The following is a 21905-nucleotide window of genomic DNA, read 5'->3' as shown; positions in this document are numbered from 1 at the left end:
GCCCACAGAATGGTGCATGTGTCCCTATACGTCCTTATACCTGTTTGACCTGATCGCTCTTGTCTATGTGCATCGTGTAATCCTCTCCTACAGGCTGAAAGGGAACGTCTGTGTCCATTTTAACTTTGTAACAAAATTTGCCTGTGTTTAAGTAAGGAATCATTTGTGAGCTTGTGGTCTTTCTCACTCATGGTGAGATGAACCTTTAGGCTTGTACTGTGCACGCAGAGACACATCAGTCTCGTTAAAGTTGAATGGTGTGTTTTCATGCCAAATGTTTTCTTTCTTACAGTCTCCCCAAAGGTCCCAAATTGTGCTGTAGCGTGCTATTGAACTCTTGTCTGTTTTAGCCTTAAATGCCTTAGTAGCTGAGAATTCTGCCTAACTTCTGCAGCAATTTGGCTGCAAATGTCAGAGATGTGGCTCAACAGCCTGCAATTGCTGTAAATGTCTTCTGCATTGTCTTTGGGTGTTACTCATTTTTTACTTCCACTTATATTTGGTTATTCCATTAGCCTTAGGAACCTCATGTTGTAGTTTGCTCTGTTGCTGACTCCTTGAGCAAGAAATTCATCTCCATGCTGAAACGGATTTTTTGGGTGGTGGTGTTTTTCTTTTTTAAGAGTAGAGAAGCAGGAGATGAGAATAAATGAAGCAACTAATTGAAAAGATTTGCAATTATGATCCAATCACTTCAAATAGAGTGTACAGCTGATGCTATTTTCTGGGCAAAGTGCATGTTGGAGACAGAAAGAGCTTCTCCATTCCGGTAGGTAAGCCATTAAGCAATTAATGAGGTCTTCCCCCTCTGCCCTCTCCGCTCCCATCTCAATAAAAGACATAATTTTTCTGAAGCACCACAGTTACCAAACTTTTCCACTTTTGAGTATAAGGGAGGGGAGGTGAGTGTCTCCAGATTGTGAAGTCAGCTTCAGCTGGTAGCAGCCAGAAGAGGTAAGGAGCAGGTCCTTGAAGTGGTGCTGGTTCGGTGTTGGTTGTTACTGACCTGACTGCTGGGTGTTTAAACAACATGCTCTTTGCGAGGGGTGTGTCACGCTTCTGGGGAAGTGTGGTGGCTTAGATGTTACAGAATGTGTAATGGCAGGCTCTTGTATGTATGGAAATTTTCTGTATGGTAACAGGCCTGCTATCACACACCAGCTAGTATGGGGAGTACCAAGCTGTAATCCTATACCCTGACCTTATATGCTAGGATGTTGGCCAAGAGCTGAGAGAAGTTCCTGCTTATCCATAGGCAGCTGGTGAAATGGAAAGTGAGAAACAGCAGCAAAACAAAGCTGTTGGCATGGGGATGTATAAACAGAGTCAGGGCCCTACATGGGAACGCTCCAGAGAAAGAAGGGAAGTGAGCAATGTAGCTGTGGGACTGCCACTGGTGAGTGCAGCTGAGCTGCAGTAATTTCTGGGCTGCACCGCACCACATAACTCTGATTTCTTGGGTGGACAATGCATCGAAAGTGGCTGGAAAAACTGAAGGCAAAGATATGTGAAGAATTTGTTAGGTATTTTTGGATCAGCTTGTTTGCATCTTGTGCTGTTACATAAAGGCCAATGGAAAGTGTGAGTCCTGATGCACAGTCTGTGTGTGAGGAGGGATGGAGTGGGATGTCCATATACACCTTCCCACTCAGATTCCTTCTTTAATTCGTGCTTCAGTGAGAACTAGGGAGGAAGTACTACTGGTAATAAAAAGAAAAAAAAAAAAAGCTTTTTAATCTGCACAGAGCAGGAGCTCTCCTAATTTCTCCTTTTAGGGTGTGTAGGCACTTATCTAAACCTAACAAATGCCTGCCTCCCTTTGGTGAAGGAGCCCCAGACAGCCCTTTCAGCCCAGGAGGGTGCTGGCAGGGCAGGCAGAGCCTGTCTGCGGGTCCGAAGGTCTGAATCCCTCTGAGGTGGGGGGGAATACAGCCACCTCAAGCCTGCTGTGCTTCAGTTATACATGGGGATCTCTGCATCTTTAGGAAGTGTGCTAGCAGAGAAGAGAAATTGTGAACCTCATTTTCAGAAGCAGTAATAGCCATATAAACCTATTCCTGGGCAATTTGCCTGTAAGTTGGAGGCAGCACGGTCTTGACAGTGCATTAGCCAGCACGGTTTGTGACTGTCATTTATGCCCTGCAAACACTCAGGTGTCTGAGGAGAGCTCAGCCCTCCCCCATCTTATCTCCTGTTTGGGGGAGCCCTTCTCCACATCGCTCCTCGTAGGCTGTCAGAGGCACTCTGGCTTTGTTGTGTGGCCGTGTGCCACCGGCTTGGTGACGCTCCCGGAGCATCTGTCCCTAATAGGGCTGACAGCCGCGGGGCCGTATGTCATCACTGCCATAAGCCTTCCCCCCTCTCCCTGGGGGCTGGAGAGCTGCGGGGCAGCGGCAGCAGCGACTCAGGCCGGTGTCTCCCCGCTCTGCAGCCACGGGCTGCTGACCCTGCGGAGGGGCCCCTGCCGGGTGAGTACCGGGGCTGTGGGTTGTGGCTTTGTGCGGTGGCGACGATGGCCCTGCCTGGGCAGGAGGACTACACGTTTGCCTACCACGACTCATCGCACCCTGCGTGCCTGCTGGACACGTTCCGGGTGTTCTACTTAGATGGGCTTTTCACCGACATCGCGCTTCAGGCTGCCTCGGGGGTCCTGCTGCATTGCCACAGAGTGGTCCTGGCAGCTTGCAGCAGTTATTTCAGAGCCATGTTCACAGCTGATATGAAAGAGAAATCTAAAAACCAGATCAGGCTTCCCGAGCTCAGCCATGCCGTGCTGGAAGCCCTCGTGAATTATGCGTACACCTCCCAGATCCAAATAACAAAGAGAAACGTGCAAAGCCTGCTGCAGGCAGCTGATCTCCTCCAGTTCGTCTCGGTCAAGAGAGCCTGCGAGCAGTTTCTGGTCAGGCACCTGGATGCTGACAACTGCCTCGGGATGCATGCCTTTGCTGAGCACCACAATTGCCTGGAACTGGAAAAGGAGTCCCGGAGGATGTTGCTGTGGCAGTTTGAAGAAGTGTGGAAGCAGGAAGAGTTCCTGGAGGTTAGCAAGGAGAAGCTGGCTTTCATCCTCTCTAGAGAGAACCTCAATGTCTGGAAAGAAGAGGCAGCTGTCGGAGCTGTCGTTAGGTGGGTTGCACACAATGTGGAGGAAAGAATTGAAGACATCTATGAACTGCTGAGCTGCATCAAACTAGACCTAGATAATGCGTATTTGAGGTCAGCTTTAAGCCTACAAAAAAAATGCCGACTTAATGATAATAAGATAAGGTCCCTCGTGTACAGTGCCCTGAACCCCAGTCCCAAAGGCCTTTCCAAAAGACCAACGGCCACCACGTATGTGGTTGGAGGGTATTATTGGCATCCCTTATCAGAAGTGCACGTTTGGGATCCTTTAAGTAACACGTGGCTCCAGGGAGCAGAAATGCCAGATCACACCCGAGAGAGCTATGGAGTTACGAGCTTGGGGCCAGACATATATGTGACAGGAGGCTACAGAACGGAGAGCATCGAAGCCCTGGATACCGTGTGGATATATAACAGCGAGCGGGATGAGTGGGCGGAGGGCTGCCCCATGCTCGATGCAAGATACTACCACTGTGCAGTGTCCCTGAGTGGCTGCATCTATGCATTGGGTGGCTACCGGAAGGGAGCTCCGGTGCAAGAAGCTGAGTTCTATGATCCTTTGAAAAAGAAATGGGTTCCTATTGCAAACATGATCAAAGGTACGTAAGCTCTCGTGTGTCATCAGCCTCGATGTCAGTCCTCTCGTGTTTGCCACTGAGAAGTGCCACAGACACATTCAGGGCTAGATCTGAGTCCTAGTCAAATTCAAAGGGATCGTCCCATTGATGTTGGGGGGCTTTGGTTCAGGTCTGTGTGGGCCAAACTGCTGCAAACATCCAAATGCTGCACTGGGCTGTGCCATAGGGCACAGGGTGAACAAGCAATGGCAGTCTCATTTAAGTCTGTCTTCCTTCAGGAGATAAATTTCTGTTTGAATTGGAAAGAAGTTAGAAACCTACCTGGGACTGGAGTCTATTCAGCAGGTCCCCAAAAAGTGAGCTCCAGTAAAGGGATCGTGTTATTTTGGTATAAGGCCTGATTGTTTTCTGTACAGTTTATTTATAAGTGTGTCTTCATTTAAGACATCTTGCATGCAGTTTTCTCATATTCCAGTGTATCATCTGTTCTGGATCCTTAGTTAAATCTTCAGAGTGAGGATAATGAAAGGCATAAATACCTATTTTTAGCAGCCAAAGTAGCGACCAACTGGAAATGCATGAGCTTGGAGAACAACCTAACTAAACGATATTATTTTGTTATAAAACTTATAAACAATTGTACATCTTATCATACATTTTTACAACTTAATGTAATTATTTACTATTAGTTATAAAATATTTTAAAAGATTTCATTGTAAGTTGTTGCAGTGTAATTTTTTTCAGGGATTTTGAGGTATTTAACAGGAGAAAAACACTTACTGTGCTCATGTCACTGTTTCTTCAATGCTCATGTATTTCCTACAAACACTACTATTATTGATTTTTAATTTAAAAATATAAATGCCACACTAATACTGCAAGCAGATATTTGGGCCCATTTTCTGTGTGAAACTTTTTAGAGGCTTAAAAACACACCAACTTGATAGTTTTTGTCCATGTTATCTTGCAGACCCGTTGTTTTATTTTTGTTTTGTTCTCCCAGAGACAGAGCTATCACAGCTACATTCCATTTGTGTCCTTCTTTGTATAATAGCATTGCTAGTAATATCAGAAAGACTAAAATATCAGGAAAAATACCCTGAGACATTGAGCAATCTCAACTCCCATTGACTTTGTCCTTGCCACATATGTGACACTTAAAAATCAGTTAAACGTAGTGGAATCAATTCCCTGTTCCAAAGCCGATGTTACTGTGCCCTTGATGACTGCATAAAGATTATGTGATTTTTTTTGTGTGGCCATTTTACATGCAATACACGTCAGTTACTGCAATTTTATTTAATTGTTCAGGACTTATCCTGCTAAAATAAGGTGTCTTGACCGTTTATTTAATTTCACATTCATTTAAATACTTGCAAGCATCATTTCATCCTAATATACTAATTAACAAGCCATTTACATTGGGGTTATTGATGGAAGTGCCATTGGGTGCTGTGTGTGGTCTGAAGGTGTGTTGTGACTGTTGTACTGCGCAGGTGTTGGGAATGCCACCGCCTGTGTCCTGCACGAAGTCATCTATGTAACCGGCGGTCACTACGGCTACAGGGGAAGCTGCACCTATGATAAGATCCAGAGATACCATTCGGGTAGCAATGAGTGGAGCATCGTCACCACCAGTCCACATCCAGGTAAACAACAAGCTCTGTAACGTGATGTCTTTGTTCCAAACAGGAGGCCTTTAAACCTCCATGAGAGTTTCTGATGTGTTTTTACTAAAAGGAAGAAATCTGGCAGGGCAGCGAGGTCCAGAGAAGGGAAAGCCCTTCTCACAAGCATGTGTTCTATGGAAATCAGTCCATAACTATTTGGCTAAAGAGTGGCTGCACTTTATTAAGTATGACAGCAAGCTAACTTTCCATAAAATCTGTTCACAGTCATTTGGCAAAGATCTTTTATATGCTTTTTAAAAGGGTTTTCTCTACTTACTACATTTGGTAACAGTAAGTTTCTAAAGAGATTATCACTGCATACTGGTGCTTTCTTATGTGTGCTCTGTAATACTTTGGGCTTACTCTGACCGTGGGTAGTAGAAATCCTTGAGGTGTCCCCTCAGCTCAGTGAAGAACCTCGTTTGACCTCTTTGTGCCCCAAGTTTGTCATGTCGCTGTGGTTTAAGTGAATGTTATCATGCTGAGTTGAACTGTGTTCCTTTCTTCCTGAAGAATATGGACTGTGTTCAATCACATTACAAAACAAGATCTATTTTGTGGGTGGACAGACCACGATCACAGACTGCTATGACCCAGAGCAGGATGAGTGGAAGCAGATGGCTCACATGTTGGAACGGAGAATGGAGTGCGGAGCAGTGGTGATGAATGGGTGCATCTATGTGACAGGAGGATATTCCTATTCCAAAGGAACGTATCTGCAGAGTATTGAGAAATACAACCCTGAACTAAACACGTGGGAAGCAGTAGGTAACCTTCCCAGCGCTATGCGTTCACATGGCTGTGTCTGTGTGTATAATGTGTAAGTATTAGATTTTCATAGTGCTGACACAGAAAATGGATGCAGTATTCCTAATGGAACCGATTACCTCATGAATGAGATATATAATACAGTCTCTTAGGGCACGTTCATTAAGGATTGTGCAATTTGTTTTAAACAATTCAGAAGGGTAAATATGGGAAAAATATTTCCATATGTTTTCTCTGTCATGGAAGCTTTCAGATGACTCTAACGATACTTTGTGCAGCTGTATCAGAACTACTGTGAAAAACAGATTTATTTTCACCAGTCACCAGGTAGAACTGCAACTTGGTGCTAAGCTGAGCAAAATCAAAGTACTTTGCCTTTCTGTGGAGTAGTGGACTTAGGATGAAATCTTTGATACGCTGAAGATAGATGTAGGAATGGTTTGTTGCCACAGATCTGGTGTGTGGGACATACACAGCGATATCACTTGGAGAGCAGGGTGACTGCACCCAGGAACTGTGGGCAGCTGCAGGGCATCTCTACATCCACCTTCAGATGCCAGAGTGGAGAAGAATACATGCAGGGACAGGGGATAGAAATACCACCTGGTAGCCCAGGTACACAAACAGAAAGTGTATGCCAGCTTCGTGGAGTTGCAGTGGGATTTTGGACTGATTTGTGGCTGTTGTTGATTGCCGTATGTATTTATTCATTCAGAAAAAAGCCTTACTATGATAACTGTTTTTGAAATCACATTTAACATGTTGTCCTCCTGGAACGGAAGGTGGAGTGGGACCAAGCGGTCCAAAGTTCCTCAGCTGCCGTGGGGCCATGTTGCGGTCTGACAGAAGCAATCCTAATACACAGTGAGGCTGAGTTAGCCCACACGGGCCCTGCAGTCCTGCTTACAGAATGACAACAGAAACAGCTGCCAGCTGCTGGTACAGGAGGGAGGAACAGTGCAGGGCCGTGACATGCTGTGGTGGGAACTCTCTGCCTCAGCGCTCTTTTGGAAAGAAGCTTGGGTTTTATTGGATTTGTCAGGTATGATCCAAGGAGGTGAATCTTAAGTTCATTTTATTTATATTTTTCCTAATCATAAGCATTTTCAACGTTTTTGTTGTTGTTATTTCACATTTTTTATTATTTCTCCCCCGTGTTTGCTGGTAGTAGTTTGCACCTAGCTCTGAGCTTTGATGTGGAACCCTGTGATGTGTGAATAGCTCTTGGTTTGGTGCTGTGTCAGAAGCTCATGTGCAGGGTTCAGTGTTCTGCTTTGTTAGCTGCCCAGCTATTGAAGGATCCAGATTAATTTCTTTACAGACTCTAAAGTGTAAAAACATTTGAGGAATCAAGCTCTGCCGTTGTTTGAAGTACACAGACCAAGCAAGTTAGCAGAAGAGCTAAAGGCAATTTGTTTCTCCCGGAAATCTCCACAGCAGTGTCGTTAACAGTCTGGCGGGGGTGTAAAGGACACCACAACAGCTGAAGGTGATCTCTGCAGCAAGCAGAACTGCAGGAGCTCAACTTGTGTATGTGTTCAAGGCAAAGCTCCGTGTTTTCGTCTTGAAAAACACGAGGATGGGAGCAGCTGCTTGTAGCTGGCCCTGACGTTCTTGGGCCCCATCTCCCACCCCTCCGAACTGCAGCCCGGTGCGGGGCTAAGACCCAGGCCGAGCGGCAGCGCCTCCCAGCATCGTTCCGTCAGCTCGCGGACACCACGTGCTTAGCTCTGGGGAAAGCCGGGGCGGCTGTGGGGCTGCAGCACGGCGCTGGGGCCTGGTCCTGCTGCTGCCAGGGAAACCCTCAGGGCTGGGCGCCGGGAGAGCGGCGCTGCCTGGCCACGCACCGCGGTTCTGCCCGTGACTTCAGACAAGCCCTCAGGTCTTAGGGATTTCTGAACGCGTTAGAGGAAACGGAGTATAAAAGTTCAAGGACTTTATCGTTACTGGTGCTACTTTTTTTACAGTAACCCACGCGGCTTGTTAAACGGGCTCCTCAGCCCGTGATCCCGTTTTAGTGGTGAGCTGAACGCGAGCAGCTATTGCGCTCCTGGCCCTGTCCGGAGGCGGCGATCTTTTTACTGTTTTATTTGCGAACCAGACGGAACGGCACGTAAGCTGAATCAATGAACTCAGTACGATTTATTAAAGTTATTATTCACGTGACACCCGCATTTGTACCACTGTTAGCATCTTCGACGCAAACGTATTTAAGTGCACGCTTGTAATTTCTAATCAACGTACCTATGACGGACGGCAGCGCTCCGGCACGGCGCCATTTCCGGCCGCGGCCCCGCCCCGGAAGCGGCACCCACGTGAGGGCGGCGGTGGCTGCTGGGCACGCGGCGCAGCCTGCAGCCTCTCGAGCGGCGGAGCTGGGCCGCGTGCGGAGCGGGCCGAGCGGCGCGGCGCGGCGCAGGTGGGTGTGCGGGCGGCGAGGCGTGCGGGTGGCTCCACGCGGGGACAGCGCCGGGAGGGCGGCGGGGGCTGTGCGAGGAGGCCGGGGCTGCCTGCTGTTCCGGGCCGCGCTTCCCGCGCTCCCCGTTGCCGGGCCGGGGGGGTGCGGAGGCCGGGGCCGGGCGGATGGTGCCGCCGCGCTGGATGCCAGGCAGCGCTTCCCGCGGCGCTGGGCGCGCGCTGCTTGCCGGCGTCCCGCACCGCGCCCCTGCGTGCCCGCGGGCGGCAGCACGTGGCGGGCGGCGCGGCCGTGCCCCGCGGATCCGCCGCTGCGGGGCGGCCCGGGGGCTCCCGGCGGTGGGGAGCGGCTCGGAGGTGGACCGGCTGGCTCACTGGGGAGCCGGCGCTCCTGGCACCTAGTGCTCGGCACGAGGAATTCGTTCTTACCTCGCGCCCGTTCCGCTCTCGCGCTTAGCTGTGGCTGCCGTAGTCCTGTGCGGCGGGCGGAGCGGCCTTCGGCGCTGCACGGCTGGACGCTGCCGGCCTGGAAGCCGGGCCCGGGAGGAAAACTTTCCCGTTTGTAAGGCGTGATCTCAAGGGCTTGCCCTAGACCTCCGTTGCTTTAAGCTTCCGTACGGAATGTTTTTCTGCCCTGAAGCTCTATCGAGGAAGTAGGATTTGTTCTCTTCTTGGCAGCGGAGCGGGGCTTCTGCGCAAGGCGCGCTGCGGGCGCTGGGTTCCCGGAGCGGGCTGCGGGGGGGCCGTGAAGGACTGCAGGGGCCGCGGGAAGGCGAGGGCCTGTTTTTCCACAGCGCTTCACGGCACTCGTACCGCAGCGTTTCTTACGGCCTCTGAGGTGCCCAGTGGTAAAAACAGGAGTGCCTGCGTGGTTCGGATGGGGGTGTTTCTTGGGATTGCAGGAGCCAGGCTGCCCCCAGCAGACTGAAAGAGGGTTCTCTCTAAATGACAAAACCAAAGCGTAGCCACTGGCTTTGCTGAGCACTTCTCCTGACACCCTTTCACCTCAGATGCTGCCTCTGCTCGCTCCTCACCTGGGCAGTGCTGCTGTGGACAGAGCTGCTGGCAGCCGAAAGGCCCCCGGTCTTATTTTAATAGAGACTTGTATGAAGAGTCTCATTTGGTACTGTAAAACAAAACAGCGAGAGCAGCTGAAGGGCAGGCTGGTACAGCCTGGCTGCATCGCACCCCAGAGGGGAGTTCGGAGCAGCTGCCTCTGCCCGGCCCTTCCTTGCTGCCCCACTCGAGGCTGCCAGCTGTGAGCTGGTGGGGCATGGTTCCTCTCCTCAGTTCAGTGCAGGTGCGGCTGCACATTGTCTCTGTGCCCTGGGGTTTCTTTAAAAAAAGATACATAATTAAAATCCATCTTATTTTTTTTTTTAACCTCAGAATATGCAAGACAGTAACGTTTTCCACAGCTCCTAGTAAGCTAGTATGTTATCTTAAATAATCGAGCTGCACTGTGAAAAGCACCTGCAGGACAGTGGTTCGCTTAAAACATTGCGTAGTGCTTAACAAAATCTGCCATGCTTGGAGAAGAGCTGTAGCAATGTCAGCTAAGTCACCTTGCCCAGACATAAAGGCATTTCTGGTTTTCATGGTCTCTTGTTCTCCCAGCCCTACCAGCTCCATCACAGCGTCTCCCAGAAAGTGAACAAAGTTACTGATAAAATGAATCAAGTTCTTCACTGAGTTGGCCTTCCCTGGATAAGGTGCTATAGTAGCACACAATGTGTGGTTAATTGGTTGATGCACGGGAAGAAGCTGAGTCTCTTCTGTAGGCTGACAATAAATTACACAAAATTAGGTAATATCATTTTTGGCCAATCACGTGCTGGGGACAACAGTGGCGGGGGGGGATGTAAAGATGATGCCAGCACCTGAGTGAAGTGGTGAACTGATTTTGCTGGAATCAGGCTGGCTGCTGTGGGACATCTCTGAAGTGACTGCAACTGTGAGCCAGCAGGCTGTGGCCTGAGTTTCTGCGGAGTGCTTTATAGACAAACGGGCTGCACTTTGACAATGGCTGTTAATTAGTACTTGGTAAAATCATGGCTTTGAAAGTGTCCCAGTGTTTAGGTACAGGTAAAAGCACAGCAGTGGAGACTAGGATGTGCAAGACTGGAGTGCAAACCCATCTTCACCTGTAGTCCTGATGTTCACTGTCTGAACTGCGGAAAGTGAAGGCAATGAATCTGCTTCATCTTCTGCAGTTGGGTTTGATGAGTCTGATAGTGCCCAAAGGGAGAAAGTCAAAATGTGTGCTTCACTGTTCAAAATTGAATTCAAACTGATTTCTGACACCTTTATAAACACACGTTTTTGCTCATTCTTTCCTTTAGAAAGTTCATAGTTACATTTACTGGGAATATAAAACAATTCTTGTTAGTGATGTTTTGCCTAGTGATGAGGCTTTGGGTTTGACTTGACAAATGTTAGCTGTCATTGGTTCAAATCTGTTGCTGTGGATCTGTGACTAGAAAAAAGGTAAACAAATGCTGTCAATCTTGAATGTGGAATGCCAAAAGCTGAAATACTGAAGTATTTTGTTTGTTAATTGTTCCAGTTTCCACCTGGGAGTTCTGCAGTCACATTTAGAGCTGATTCACAAAAATAAAGGTAGCTGAAGATCTTGCGGGGGCTGCAATTAAATGCAGCGCTACAGAAAAGCTCCGTAGAAATTGGTAATTAGTATTTAGTGGCTTTGTTCTGATTTCTCTTCAACATAGCTGGTGAAAATGGCGGAAAATGGAGATGGTGAAAACATGTCTATCTTGGAAAGCAAAATCTGTCAGCAAATTGAGGTAAGTTCAATTTATAGTTCGGGACCTGAACTGAGATGTAATTTTTGGAGACCTTAATTGGGACTTGGCTAAGGGGAAATCATGCATCAGTAAGCAATTTATTACTGTGTTTGTTGGTGTTATTCTTTGCATGCAAATAAGAAGATGCATTTTAATTCAGTATGACTTAATTTGGGGGGAAAAAAAATCCTGTTTGGGAATCTGCTGTTCAAAATACTAGCATGCTGCATAATTCGCTACTGTTATGACTTACTTTTGGAAGTGTCACATTAAAGCAGGAAGTAGTAATACAGGAATTTCATTAATCCGATAAAAATTACAACTAGAATTTTGAACGTTTCCATCCACTGCTGTAAAATGTCAAATGAAAAAGAGCTTTTAAAGTGTGAATGTTCCAAAACAAATATATCTTTCTTTTTTTGCAGTACTATTTTGGCAATCACAACCTACCAAGAGACAAGTTCTTAAAGGAACAGATCAAATTAGATGATGGTTGGGTGCCTTTGGAAGTAATGATCAAATTCAACAGGTAAAGCAAAGTACATCTAATCTGTATAGAAGGGTAATTTTCAGCTACTTAAATTTGTTTGGGGGGCCAAATGTCTCTGGTCTGCACATACATTTCCTGTTGCTGTTCTAACATTTGGCTTCAGCTTTGCCCTGTGTATTTTTCGTAATCTTTGTCTCCTTACTCAATAGGTTAAGTCGCCTTTCAAAAGATTTTGGTGTTATAGTAGAAGCACTAAGAAAATCCAAGACTGGTCTAATGGAAATAAATGAAGACAAAACTAAAATCAGAAGGTCTCCAAATAAACCTCTTCCTGAATTAAATGACCAGTACAAGGCTGCAATTAAAAACAGATCTGTATATGTTGTAAGTAAACTTGTTCCTTTGCTCTGTGCTATTCTGTGTGGCTTTGACTGAAAAGCATCTAACCAAAGTCAGCTTGAGTTAACTCACACTAGTCAGGTGGTTATTTCTGATGAAGTTTCACAGTTTGTTGCATACAACTGAAGCTTTGTGCTGTCTTACAGAAAGGCTTTCCATTAGATGCAACTCTTGATGATATCAAAGAATGGCTGGAGGATAAGGGTCCAGTTGAAAACATTCAAATGAGGAGAACACTGCAGAAAACATTTAAGGTAGCTCTTGCAATGAACAATTAGACCTGGGGCAGGGATGCCTTGTGGAGTCCATTTTGTTCAATTATTCTAAAACAGTGTCTCTTACTCAACAGGGGTCAATATTTGCAGTTTTTGATAGTGTTGAATCTGCTAAGAAGTTCAAAGAAATCCCAAACCAAAAGTACAAAGACACAGAGCTGATAGTGCTTTTCAAGTAAGTCTACCTATGTGATGTATGAGCTAATAAGAGTGGTCAAGGGTGGACTGAAGTTTCTATACTGTTTTACGGGTATCGATAGCACAGAGCTTTGGAGACTAGCATTTCAACTGCTAAAGTTAGTAGTAGCCAATTAACAGTCGAGAATGTCTTACGAAGTAATTACAATGAAATAATCTAAGTAGTATTAACTGAGTTTACATTCTATTGAAGGGAAGAGTATTGTACAAAGAAGAATGAAGAAAGGAAACAAAACAAAGTAGAGGCCAAAGCAAGAGCTAAACAGTAAGTCCTTATCAGCGGAAATGCCTGGTTTTGATCATCTGACCACACGCGAACCACCTCTTAACTAATCCTAACTTCTCTACAGGGAAAAGGAAGAAAAACAGAAACAAGCAGCAGATGCTGAGATGGTATGAATTTCTTATATCTGTACTTGAAAACTGTTTTTTCATGGATTTTCAGTAACAATCCTGTTGCAGCTGCATGTTGTAAAGCTAAGGTGAGGGATATTCAGAGCTTCAAATTCTATAATAGAGCACTTTCTTAAAAGCTGAAATGACTTTCACAACTAACCTACAGTAAGACCTCCTTTTGTTGTAGTATTGCATCTTATTTTCAAGAGACTGATTTTTGCTTAAAGGATCATATCCTGGATTTGAATTAGTAGGTATGTTTACCTGTTCAGTTGGGATCCTAAATGCATCAATTAGATGATCATTTTCTTCCATTTCCTTCTGCTACTTAGAGGCTCTAGTAGGGACATAATCTATGTTATGTACATTTTCAACCTGCCCTCAACAAGCCCTCAGAACTGTTTTAAAATTTCAAGATCATAAATATCTTATGGGAAAGGATTCCTGACTTACATTTATATGTATCAGTAAGCAAAGAAAGAAAAAGTGTTTTTAAAAAGTCTGAGTGGAACTGTGTAAGACTCAGTCATCAGCATAAATAAGTAATGGAGCAAGAATGCTTTAGTAACTAGTGGTGTCAAGAAGGCTGACTTCAGTTGCTTATTTATCGTTAGCATGTTTTAATATTACAATAGAAGGATGGAGAAGAATATTCAAAGCTTGGCTTTTCAGTAAAGACATGTTATTTATTTATTTATTTTTTTAGAAATCTCTAGAAGAAAAGACAGGATGTCTTTTGAAGTTTTCTGGTGATCTGGATGATCAAACATGCAGAGAAGATCTCCATGCAGTATTTTCTGACCATGGAGAAATCAAATGGATACACTTTGTAAGAGGTGCAAAGGAGGTCAGTATAACTTTGGACATGGAGTTAGATCTTCATATTAGTTTGAAACTGAATCATTAAGCGCTTATGCTTTTATATCAAGTAAACAATTCTTTTTCTTTTCACTTTGACTTGCGCAACTTCAGAATATTTAGAGAATAAAATCATTTGCTTAAATTCTTTCAAAAGCATGAGCAGAGATTCCAGCCTCCTCAGCTGATTTGTTGAAACCTGGGAGTGAGAGTGTTTGTTAGAACAGCCTGAGGCTTTGGCTTCAGTCTAGATATTTCACACCATGCAAACACTGAACTTGCTGAGGTACCTAGCACGATATGCTCATCATTCTAGATGAATACTTTCACAATAAAATTCAAATGCAAATTTCATTTTTCTTTTTAAGGGAATCATCCTATTTAAGGATGCTGCAAAAGAAGCTCTAGAAAAAGCCAAGGAGGCACATAATGGAAACTTACAGCTTCGGAACAGAGATGTTACTTGGGAACTGCTAGAAGGAGATGCAGAGAAAGAAGCTCTGAAACAAATACTAGAAGATCAGCAGGAATTGCTGAAACAAAAAGGAAAAGGTCCTCTCTGACTGGTTGAAGCATTTACAATGTCCTAGGAGTGGTGTTATGTATTCACAAAATAATCACTAACTGTAAAGCATTATTTTAAGCTTGTCAATTAAAAGGCAAATGATACCAAGTTCCTGTCATCTTATATCCCAACAGGACGCAAACTTAAAGGAAGAGGGGGGAAGACACCTCAAGGTGCACACAAAGGGAAGGTACAGTTTCAGGGCAAGAAAATAAAGTTTGAGAATGAGGAAGAAGGCGAAGATGATACTAAAACAGGTATACCGTTCTGCATGGGATACACTTTCTTTATTGCATGGGGTTAGTTAATGGACAGTTTTTTGTTTTCTACATTTTTTTCTGGTTTGGCCCTATACTGTAGTACTTCAGTTGTTGTCCTCTGTCCATACTAGTAAAGTAACTGTTAGGGTCGTCTGCTCAACTCTTCCAAAAGTTAAAATTGTCCAAGACACATTTAAAAAAAAAAAGTGTATTAAAACACTTACTAGATGTTGAGGCTGTACTGCAGGGCTATTCAAGGCATTCTGCACTGAGGATGGTCATTACCATCAGCAACCTCCACCCTCCCCATCCCCACCCCAGCACCTTGAGGGCACATCAAGTCCAGTAGTTCTGGATAGTGGTATGTAGCTCAGAGAAGATGAACAGCTAAGCTTTCTATTCATTAGATGTGACCTGCTTTAAAAAGAAAACAAACAAAACAAAAAACCACAACCATTCAACCCTACACCTCTTAGACTTTATTCCTTTATCTTCTTACCTGCCCTAGTGCTGGAACGTATACAGGTGTTGTGATTTAACCTTGCAGGGAGCTAAGCTCCACGCACCTGTTTGCTAATTCCCCCTTCCACTGTGGGATGCAGGAAGGAATTGGGGGGAAAAAGAGCAAAACTTGTTGGTTGAGATTTAAAAAAAAAAAAAAGTAACGATGACAATATATACGTATTTACAAAACAAGTGATGCAGAATGCACTTGCTTACCAACTGTGGCCTGATGCCCAGCAAGGGCCTGAGCAGTGACACCCCTGGCCAACTACCCCAGTTCAGTAGTTCTGTATGTCACAGTGTGTGGAATGTCCCTTTGGCCAGTTTAGATCTTGGTTCTGTCCCCTTGCAGCTCCCTGTACCACACCAGCCCCCTTGCTAGCAGGGCAGTACAAGAAGCTGAAACGACCTTGCTCTATGCAGCACTGCTCAGCAACAACTAAAATGTATTGTAAACATTGTTCTTCTCCTAAAGCCAAAACATAGTGTCTGTTATGAATCTGTCAACAAAATCAACTTTGTCCCAGCTGAAACCAGGACAAGGAAGGAATTCTTCCAGTATTTCAGAATATATAGAAATTCAAAGTCACATAATAAGCAAACCCTTTATCATAGCCACAGGGCTGTGGATTAACCTAGGACCCATGCTTGGGCAAACTCGGTATGAATGCTTAAGAGTATTTTAGGTTTATTTTTTCAGAAGATTTGGGAGTAATGGAAGGGCTTTCCTTTACCATAAGTGACTATATATTCAATTTTGCAGAGCCAGTAAGTCCTAAGAAGAGACCACTAGAAGAAACAGAAAAAGAAGAATCTGCACCAAAACAACTGAAAACGGAAAATGGAGATGGAGCTCAGTAATGCTAAAGTAAAAATACCATTGTTTTTATTAGTTCATTTTAAATAGGTTTTAAAGACATGCTTCAGTTCAGGAGTTTCTGGTAGAAAATCGAATGAAATCCACTTCAATGTCAACCTATAATGAGAAGAGACCTTCATTTCATTGGGTTATAACTTCTTGTTGAAGCAGCATGCTTATTCTTAAGATGCCACTCTGGAAAACTCTTTTGTATGTATAGTTTTGTTTATACTGTCAATGCTCTCGAACTCTCTGGCATCTCATTCAAGTGTAAAAGGTTCCTGACTTCATAACCTCAAAGATATATTAAGTAGTAGCTACCAATAAATTCAGAACTGAAAACTGCTCATTACTGACCCCTTTGTTCAACCACTGAGAGTATTAACAGCAATGAAACGTACTGCAGTCATAAGAACTTACATCAAATGCTATGAATCATGCAGTAGATCTGACCCTAAAGATTAGGTTCCTTCAGTGGAATTTAGTTGACCTAATACAAGATACTTTTTTTCTCAGTTGTGTTAGGTTTTATACTTACTGATTTCTTCTTATGGAACTTGTATGATGCTGGTAGGTCATATTTAAGTTCTGTGAAGAGTATAAAAAATACACTTACGCTACAATGATTATTCTAAGTAAGTTGTCGTAAGTTTATTAACTTACACCTTCTCTTGCCCACCTCTGAGCCTTGACTGGAAAACAGTTTTGACCTCTATACTAGATTTCTTCGCTAATTAGGACTCAACATTTAAACCACTTATATCAGACATAAGTGGACAGCCGAGAAGCAAAAATGCATCTCAAGCACTTATGCCACTTCCATGTCTTAAATAAGTTGTATGACTATAAAGCACGTAGTTGGTGATACTTAAGAATCAGAAAGATAACTGGCCAAAATACTTAGTTGACTGCAGTGGCAAGATGCTTTCTCATTTGACAACTGACCTTTGGTTTTGTTATTCAGCAACAACCTCCTTCTGAAGCAGGTAGATAGATAACTTGTGCCAGAAGGCAAAAGCTAGTCCAGGAAGAAATCAAGTTCTGTGCAAAATATGTATTCCTCTGAGTTTTATCAAGTGCCTACTTCTTGTGCTCCAGGCAGGTAGCAAGACTTTTTTTTTAATAAAAGGTTAAAAAACACTTGTGTCATTTTTAGTCTTAAATCATACTTAAATTTTCCACTGGAGATTAAGTCTCTACTGTCTTACAGCTGTTTGCCCCCCAAGAAAATACTTTTAATAAGAAATTAATCTTACCTGCTATGACTTCCATCTTCACTTCCCATTCATCTGCTTTCTTTTGAATATGCTGCAGTATTAAACAGAGCTGCCTTTAAAAGCTGTTTTTTTACAGAGTTCTGTGAACATCTACACACCTGTACGAATTTAGGAAGTCTGCAATGGCTTTGTTTTTTAACCTAAAAAATTAGATGTACTTATCTCCATGTATGCAAAATCACAGGTAGTCTTTGATATCAGTGTTCACCCAAAACTGGCACAAACCACTGAAATGTGAACAAATCAATGAAGCTAAAGACAATGTGACTAATTACCAAATACTTAATTGTTTGTTTAATGCTCACCCTACTAAAAGGAAGGACCTACTTGCCGTGTTGAAGTCTTGTGAAGGGAATAGACAGCTGTTTTTGCCATTTGTAAAGCGGTTTTCAGAAAGATCATATCCATCCCTAGAAGAATGTTGAAATCAGAATTGCTAAATGTGAGCTTAAATAAGAGCATTTAAAAGAATTGCTTCCTGCTTCAATTTTTCTGAAGCAATAGCTATTTGAGAAACAACAGTGAATACATTATAGAAAGTATTTCAGCAACTTTGCCAAATGCTTTGAATAAAAAAAATAAGGGATATGAAATAGTGTTGTGATTTGAAACACTGTGATTTTTTAGCTGTAGCACTGGAATGGTTAACCTCTACTTATAAAACTGATTTCAGGTCAGCAAAACTTTGTCCCATATTGCAATAGAGATATTTCATTAAAAGTATCTCCCCTGATACTCTGTTCCAAATCACATCTAACTGACTCTCAGAATTACAAACCTTTATTATGTTTGGTACCAAAAGGAGGGTTCATGATAACTGTGTCAAAAGTCTCTGACATGCTGTCTGGTAAAGAGGAGACATCACACTGAACCACATCAACATTTGTGAGCTCGAAGTCTTCAAGGTTGCTGTTGAATATTTCCAGTGCTTCTGCATCTATGTCAAACCCCACACACAATCTATTGAAAAAAAAAAAAAACACACACAAGAAAACAACCACATCAGTCTGCAAAATAAGAAACTGTTCAAATTCTATAGCAAAGTATTGAAAAGGAGTGGCATGAACTTGTTTTAACTTGGAAATAGGCATACAATTACATCACAAATTCAGTGCTCACAGTAATGCGAGTAGCTGTTGCTTTTTACAAATATCTTTTTAAGGTTTGTGAAAGAAGTTCCATGTGTTCATTCAGTGCTTTGGGAGAAAACAAACGGTATTGTTTGCTTCATGGCAACTGTCCATCTCTTGCACTGTTTGAAGGGTTATTGACCATATAAACGTGTTAAATAGCCCAAATATGCACCAGATGAGGTGCCTAAGACTAGTTCAGTGCTGCTATGTTCTAATCTTAATTTCTTATGTTCTATACTAGAAAAAAAAGACCAGAATTTAGTATTGAAATACTCACCCTGCTCCCAGCATTGCACTTCCAATGCTGAGCATGCCACAACCGCATCCTAAATCTGCAACTGTTTTGTTTTCGATATCATTGAAAGTACTGTGAATTGTGTACAGCATACATGCTAAGGGGAGAAAGAAACACCATCAGTAATTCTAAATATACATCCAATTAATTAACAAAAATTACTTTCTTCTGCCTTCAGAAGACTCTGAACTGAATGTCTCTTGTCACGCAAAATTAAGCCTGTGTTCTCTATGTCTGTAATCCTTGGTTGTTTTTTTTTTTTTTCTGATAAAAAGAAACCCTACATTTTTGGTCTGGTGGGAATATTTCATATAGGTTAGAGAACTTTTAAATTTGTGGAAAAAGTATGCCCCTAGTTTTTTTTTTTTCTTTGGGGGGGGGGGGGGGGGGATCAAAAGAAACTTGTAAACTTTTAAGATAGTGGAAAAATTCAGAAATAAGGTACAGGTGAGTGACTGTATTTGCACCACTGGTTTTGTATGTCACAAAGTATGACAATTCAGCTTTCATTTACAGACTAAGATGCTCCTATCACAGCGTATCTTTTAAATCAATGTACTCTAAGTTGGGATTGTAAATTATCAGTATACTTTTAATGAAAATAAGTTAACGTAATTAGAAAGTAATGGATCCATCAAAATTTGTCAACCACTTCTATGGCGAAAGCTGTAAATGAGTACTGAGGAAGATGCAAAAAATGTCCTTAGGAAGAAGTAGTACATGGAAGACGTTACAAAACCACTGAGAGAACCTTACCTGCAATGTGGGGTCTCGTTGGATACTGCTCAAGGAGCACTTTTGGGCTTTCAAAGGTATCAACCTGCTGCAGGCAGCTTTCCAGTTCTTTGAGCTTTAATTTCTTCATGTTTCCAGTGGGACTCGATCCTCATGTGTCCCTTCCCACTCTCCTATGATTCTAGCTAAGAAGAAAAAAGCTGCAATCAGCTACAGTAAACAAATAAAGCATCACATCACCTTATTAAGAGGTTCTACCTTAAAGCCGCACTGCACCCCGCAGCAGCTGACAGGTGGCAGCCGAGCCCCCGTGGGCGGACAGCGCCAGGGTCCGCTCCCCTCCCCTCCCCTCCCTTCCCCCGGGGCTCCACTCCCAGCGATGGGCATCCAACGCCGAGTCCCGGCCCCTCTTCTCTCCTGCCTGCTCGGCCGCCCTCCCGCCGAGCTCGCGGCCTACAGCCGCGGCTGTGCCCCTACTCCGGCTCTCACTCTCTCGCGGGTCCGCACCGAGGAGGCCCGGGCCCGGCGGGGCGGGCCACGCACCTGCGCGCTGCCGGGGCCGCGTCCGGCGGGGAGGGCAGAGGAAGGGGAGGGGCGGATGCCAGGGGAGGGGAAGGGAGGGGAGAGGCGGCGGCCCGGCGCCCGTGCCGCGGTATCGCGAGAGGGAGGCGCCGCCGGGAGGGAGGGGAGGAGAGGAGAGAAGAGAAGAGGAGGGCGGCGAGGGGAGCCCCAGAGCCGGGAGCCCGGCGCGGCCGTAGCGGCCCCTCGGTTCCGCATGATGGCGGGGGCCGGCGCCAGCGGTCGGGATAAGCGGGCGACGGCGACGCGGCTGAAGGCGGAGCTGGGCGGCGAGAACGGCGCGGCGGCGGCCGGCGAGCTGCGGACGCTGCTGGAGCGGGTGCTGGCCCCGGCGGCGGGCTCGGGCGGCAGCGAGGCGGCGGGCGAGGCGCTGGAGTGGTGCCGCTGCCTGCTGTCGGGCGGGGAGCCCTGGGACGGCTTCGTGCAAGCCGTGCGGGCCTACGACCCGGCCACGCTGTGCGGCCTGGTGTGGACGGCCAACTTCGTGGCCTACCGCTGCCGGACCTGCGGGATCTCGCCCTGCATGAGCCTGTGCGCGGAGTGTTTCCACCAGGGCGAGCACGCCGGGCACGACTACAACATGTTCCGGAGCCAGGCGGGGGGCGCCTGCGACTGCGGCGACAGCAACGTCATGCGGGAGGCCGGGTGAGTGGCGGGCGGGCGGGCACCTGCGGGAGCGGCGGGCGGCCGCCCTCCTGTGGGCCGGGGCGGCGGGCGGGCACCTGCTGCCGCCCGGCTTCCTCGCGGTGCGAGCAGCGGCCTTCGCACGGCCCGGGCCCTCCGCTGGTCGGGGCGCCGCGCGGCTCGGAGCGGGCCGCCCTCGGTGGCCTCGCGCTGAGGGCCGGCCCTCGGGGCGCCGCTGGGGCAGGGGCTGCCGCGCCCGGCCTCGGCCTGCTCCGCCAGCCCCTTGGTGGGCCCGGGCGGCGCCGCGCTTCACCTGGGCGTACGGCGGAGACGGGCAGATGGAGGTGGTGCAGGAGCCATTTTCGGGTGTTCTCCCAACCCGCGAGTCGCCTTGCCTCCTGTTGGCTGCTCCCAGTTATAAAGCGAGAGCTCGGTACCTCTTGGGTGGGTGCGGTAGGGCAGGTTCAGGGAAGTGAGGTGTCCTGAGTGCCCTGTCAGCACGCAGACCTGCTGTGGGCAGGACAGTGCCTCGCATAACAAGAAGACTTTGGTATCCTGTTATATCTGCCTTTGTTCCCATTGTGCTCAGCGGTAAGAGGACAGATCAGCCAACCGGCTGTTGGGTTGGGTGGTACCTAGTTTGTTCACCTCAGATCTCACACGCGGGTGCCTTTTTGGAGCATGCTGTGCTCCTGTTTGTTCACCAGAGAGCCAAGGGTTTGCCAGAAGGCAGCTTGGAGTACCCGAGTTGGGCTTCTCCTCTGACCAGCACTGCAGAGCGCTCTGGGTTGCCTTAGTCTTGCTAGGATGGTGCGCTTCCAGAAAAGCCATCTCCTCCCTGTGAATCCTTCATTGTGGTGGTAGCAGAAAAAGCTAAGGAAGTGTAGAAATACTAAAATGCTTTCCTTAGTTCTTCATGTTTTTAATACCTCATTTTTTTTTGTGCGTTTCTGCTTAAATAGTTGACTATTTCTGCCTTTTTTAAATAGCGGTTTAAAGATTGTATTTTTGGCTGTTTCTTTGTGCCTGTGGTGACAGTTCTGCTCTAGGCCTTGAAGTCCCTTCGTTCTTTGTTTCTTGTCATGGTTTTTTGCCC

General features: G+C 45.7%; 4 protein-coding genes across 18 annotated transcripts in view; 3 read left to right on the top strand and 1 right to left on the bottom strand.

Moving 5' to 3' along the window:
• KLHL23 (kelch like family member 23) lies at window positions 654-8566 on the top strand. Its single transcript, XM_021399382.1, has 3 exons — window positions 654-3725; window positions 5202-5354; window positions 5889-8566. Exons 1-3 carry the CDS (start codon window positions 2513-2515, stop codon window positions 6197-6199), a joined length of 1677 nt encoding a protein of 558 aa, XP_021255057.1. The 5' UTR covers window positions 654-2512; the 3' UTR covers window positions 6200-8566.
• SSB (Sjogren syndrome antigen B) lies at window positions 8446-17306 on the top strand. 2 transcript variants are annotated; one of them, XM_021399385.1, is made up of 13 exons: window positions 8446-8562; window positions 11125-11177; window positions 11288-11362; window positions 11788-11891; window positions 12062-12236; window positions 12398-12505; window positions 12601-12701; window positions 12918-12989; window positions 13075-13117; window positions 13827-13967; window positions 14347-14530; window positions 14678-14800; window positions 16071-17306. In XM_021399385.1, the coding sequence occupies exons 3-13, from the start codon at window positions 11297-11299 to the stop codon at window positions 16166-16168; spliced, it is 1215 nt and encodes a 404-aa protein (XP_021255060.1). In that variant the 5' UTR covers window positions 8446-8562; window positions 11125-11177; window positions 11288-11296; the 3' UTR covers window positions 16169-17306. The 2 variants fall into 2 exon arrangements, with proteins under 2 accessions (XP_021255060.1, XP_021255059.1); XM_021399384.1 differs by lacking the exon at window positions 11125-11177 and having other exon boundaries at window positions 8451-8562.
• On the bottom strand, window positions 15894-20217 carry METTL5 (methyltransferase like 5). 8 transcript variants are annotated; one of them, XR_002439457.1, is made up of 8 exons: window positions 20096-20194; window positions 19628-19791; window positions 18854-18968; window positions 18222-18403; window positions 17775-17853; window positions 17423-17474; window positions 16705-16754; window positions 15894-16283 (listed from the first exon to the last, which is right to left on the bottom strand). XR_002439457.1 is itself a non-coding variant. In XM_021399387.1 (8 exons), the coding sequence occupies exons 2-8, from the start codon at window positions 19734-19736 to the stop codon at window positions 16236-16238; spliced, it is 639 nt and encodes a 212-aa protein (XP_021255062.1). In that variant the 5' UTR covers window positions 19737-19791; window positions 20096-20194; the 3' UTR covers window positions 16169-16235. The 8 variants fall into 8 exon arrangements, 6 of the variants coding, with proteins under 6 accessions (XP_021255062.1, XP_021255063.1, XP_021255065.1 ...); XM_021399387.1 differs by having other exon boundaries at window positions 16169-16283; window positions 17771-17853; XR_002439458.1 differs by having other exon boundaries at window positions 16237-16283; window positions 17423-17670; window positions 17771-17853.
• Window positions 20190-21905, top strand: part of UBR3 (ubiquitin protein ligase E3 component n-recognin 3 (putative)) — a 102014-nt gene continuing 100298 nt past the window's right edge. For all 7 annotated transcript variants that reach the window (XM_021399365.1, XM_021399361.1, XM_021399362.1 and 4 more), the window contains exon 1: window positions 20190-20830. In XM_021399365.1, coding sequence (XP_021255040.1) covers window positions 20205-20830 — 626 coding nt within the window. In that variant the 5' untranslated portion in view covers window positions 20190-20204. The remainder of the gene's footprint in view (window positions 20831-21905) is intronic.

The sequence above is a fragment of the Numida meleagris genome, chromosome 5, assembly GCF_002078875.1.
Source record: "Numida meleagris isolate 19003 breed g44 Domestic line chromosome 5, NumMel1.0, whole genome shotgun sequence".
Lineage (NCBI taxonomy): Eukaryota > Metazoa > Chordata > Aves > Galliformes > Numididae > Numida > Numida meleagris.
The sequence above is the reverse complement of the archived record's forward strand: the minus strand, read 5'-3'. Positions and strand labels throughout refer to the sequence as shown.

Coding starts and splice junctions, on each gene's coding strand:
- KLHL23 (XM_021399382.1), top strand. CDS start 2,513: ATGGCCCTGCCTGGGCAGGAGGACTACACGTTTGCCTACCACGACTCA. Junction 3,726..5,201: donor TATTGCAAACATGATCAAAG/GTACGTAAGCTC, acceptor TGTACTGCGCAG/GTGTTGGGAATGCCACCGCC. Junction 5,355..5,888: donor CACCACCAGTCCACATCCAG/GTAAACAACAAG, acceptor TTCTTCCTGAAG/AATATGGACTGTGTTCAATC.
- SSB (XM_021399385.1), top strand. CDS start 11,297: ATGGCGGAAAATGGAGATGGTGAAAACATGTCTATCTTGGAAAGCAAA. Junction 11,892..12,061: donor GTAATGATCAAATTCAACAG/GTAAAGCAAAGT, acceptor CTTACTCAATAG/GTTAAGTCGCCTTTCAAAAG. Junction 14,801..16,070: donor CGAAGATGATACTAAAACAG/GTATACCGTTCT, acceptor TCAATTTTGCAG/AGCCAGTAAGTCCTAAGAAG.
- METTL5 (XM_021399388.1), bottom strand. CDS start 19,736: ATGAAGAAATTAAAGCTCAAAGAACTGGAAAGCTGCCTGCAGCAGGTT. Junction 18,969..19,627: donor AACGAGACCCCACATTGCAG/GTAAGGTTCTCT, acceptor TTCTCCCCTTAG/CATGTATGCTGTACACAATT. Junction 18,404..18,853: donor AGTGCAATGCTGGGAGCAGG/GTGAGTATTTCA, acceptor TTTTTTCAATAG/ATTGTGTGTGGGGTTTGACA.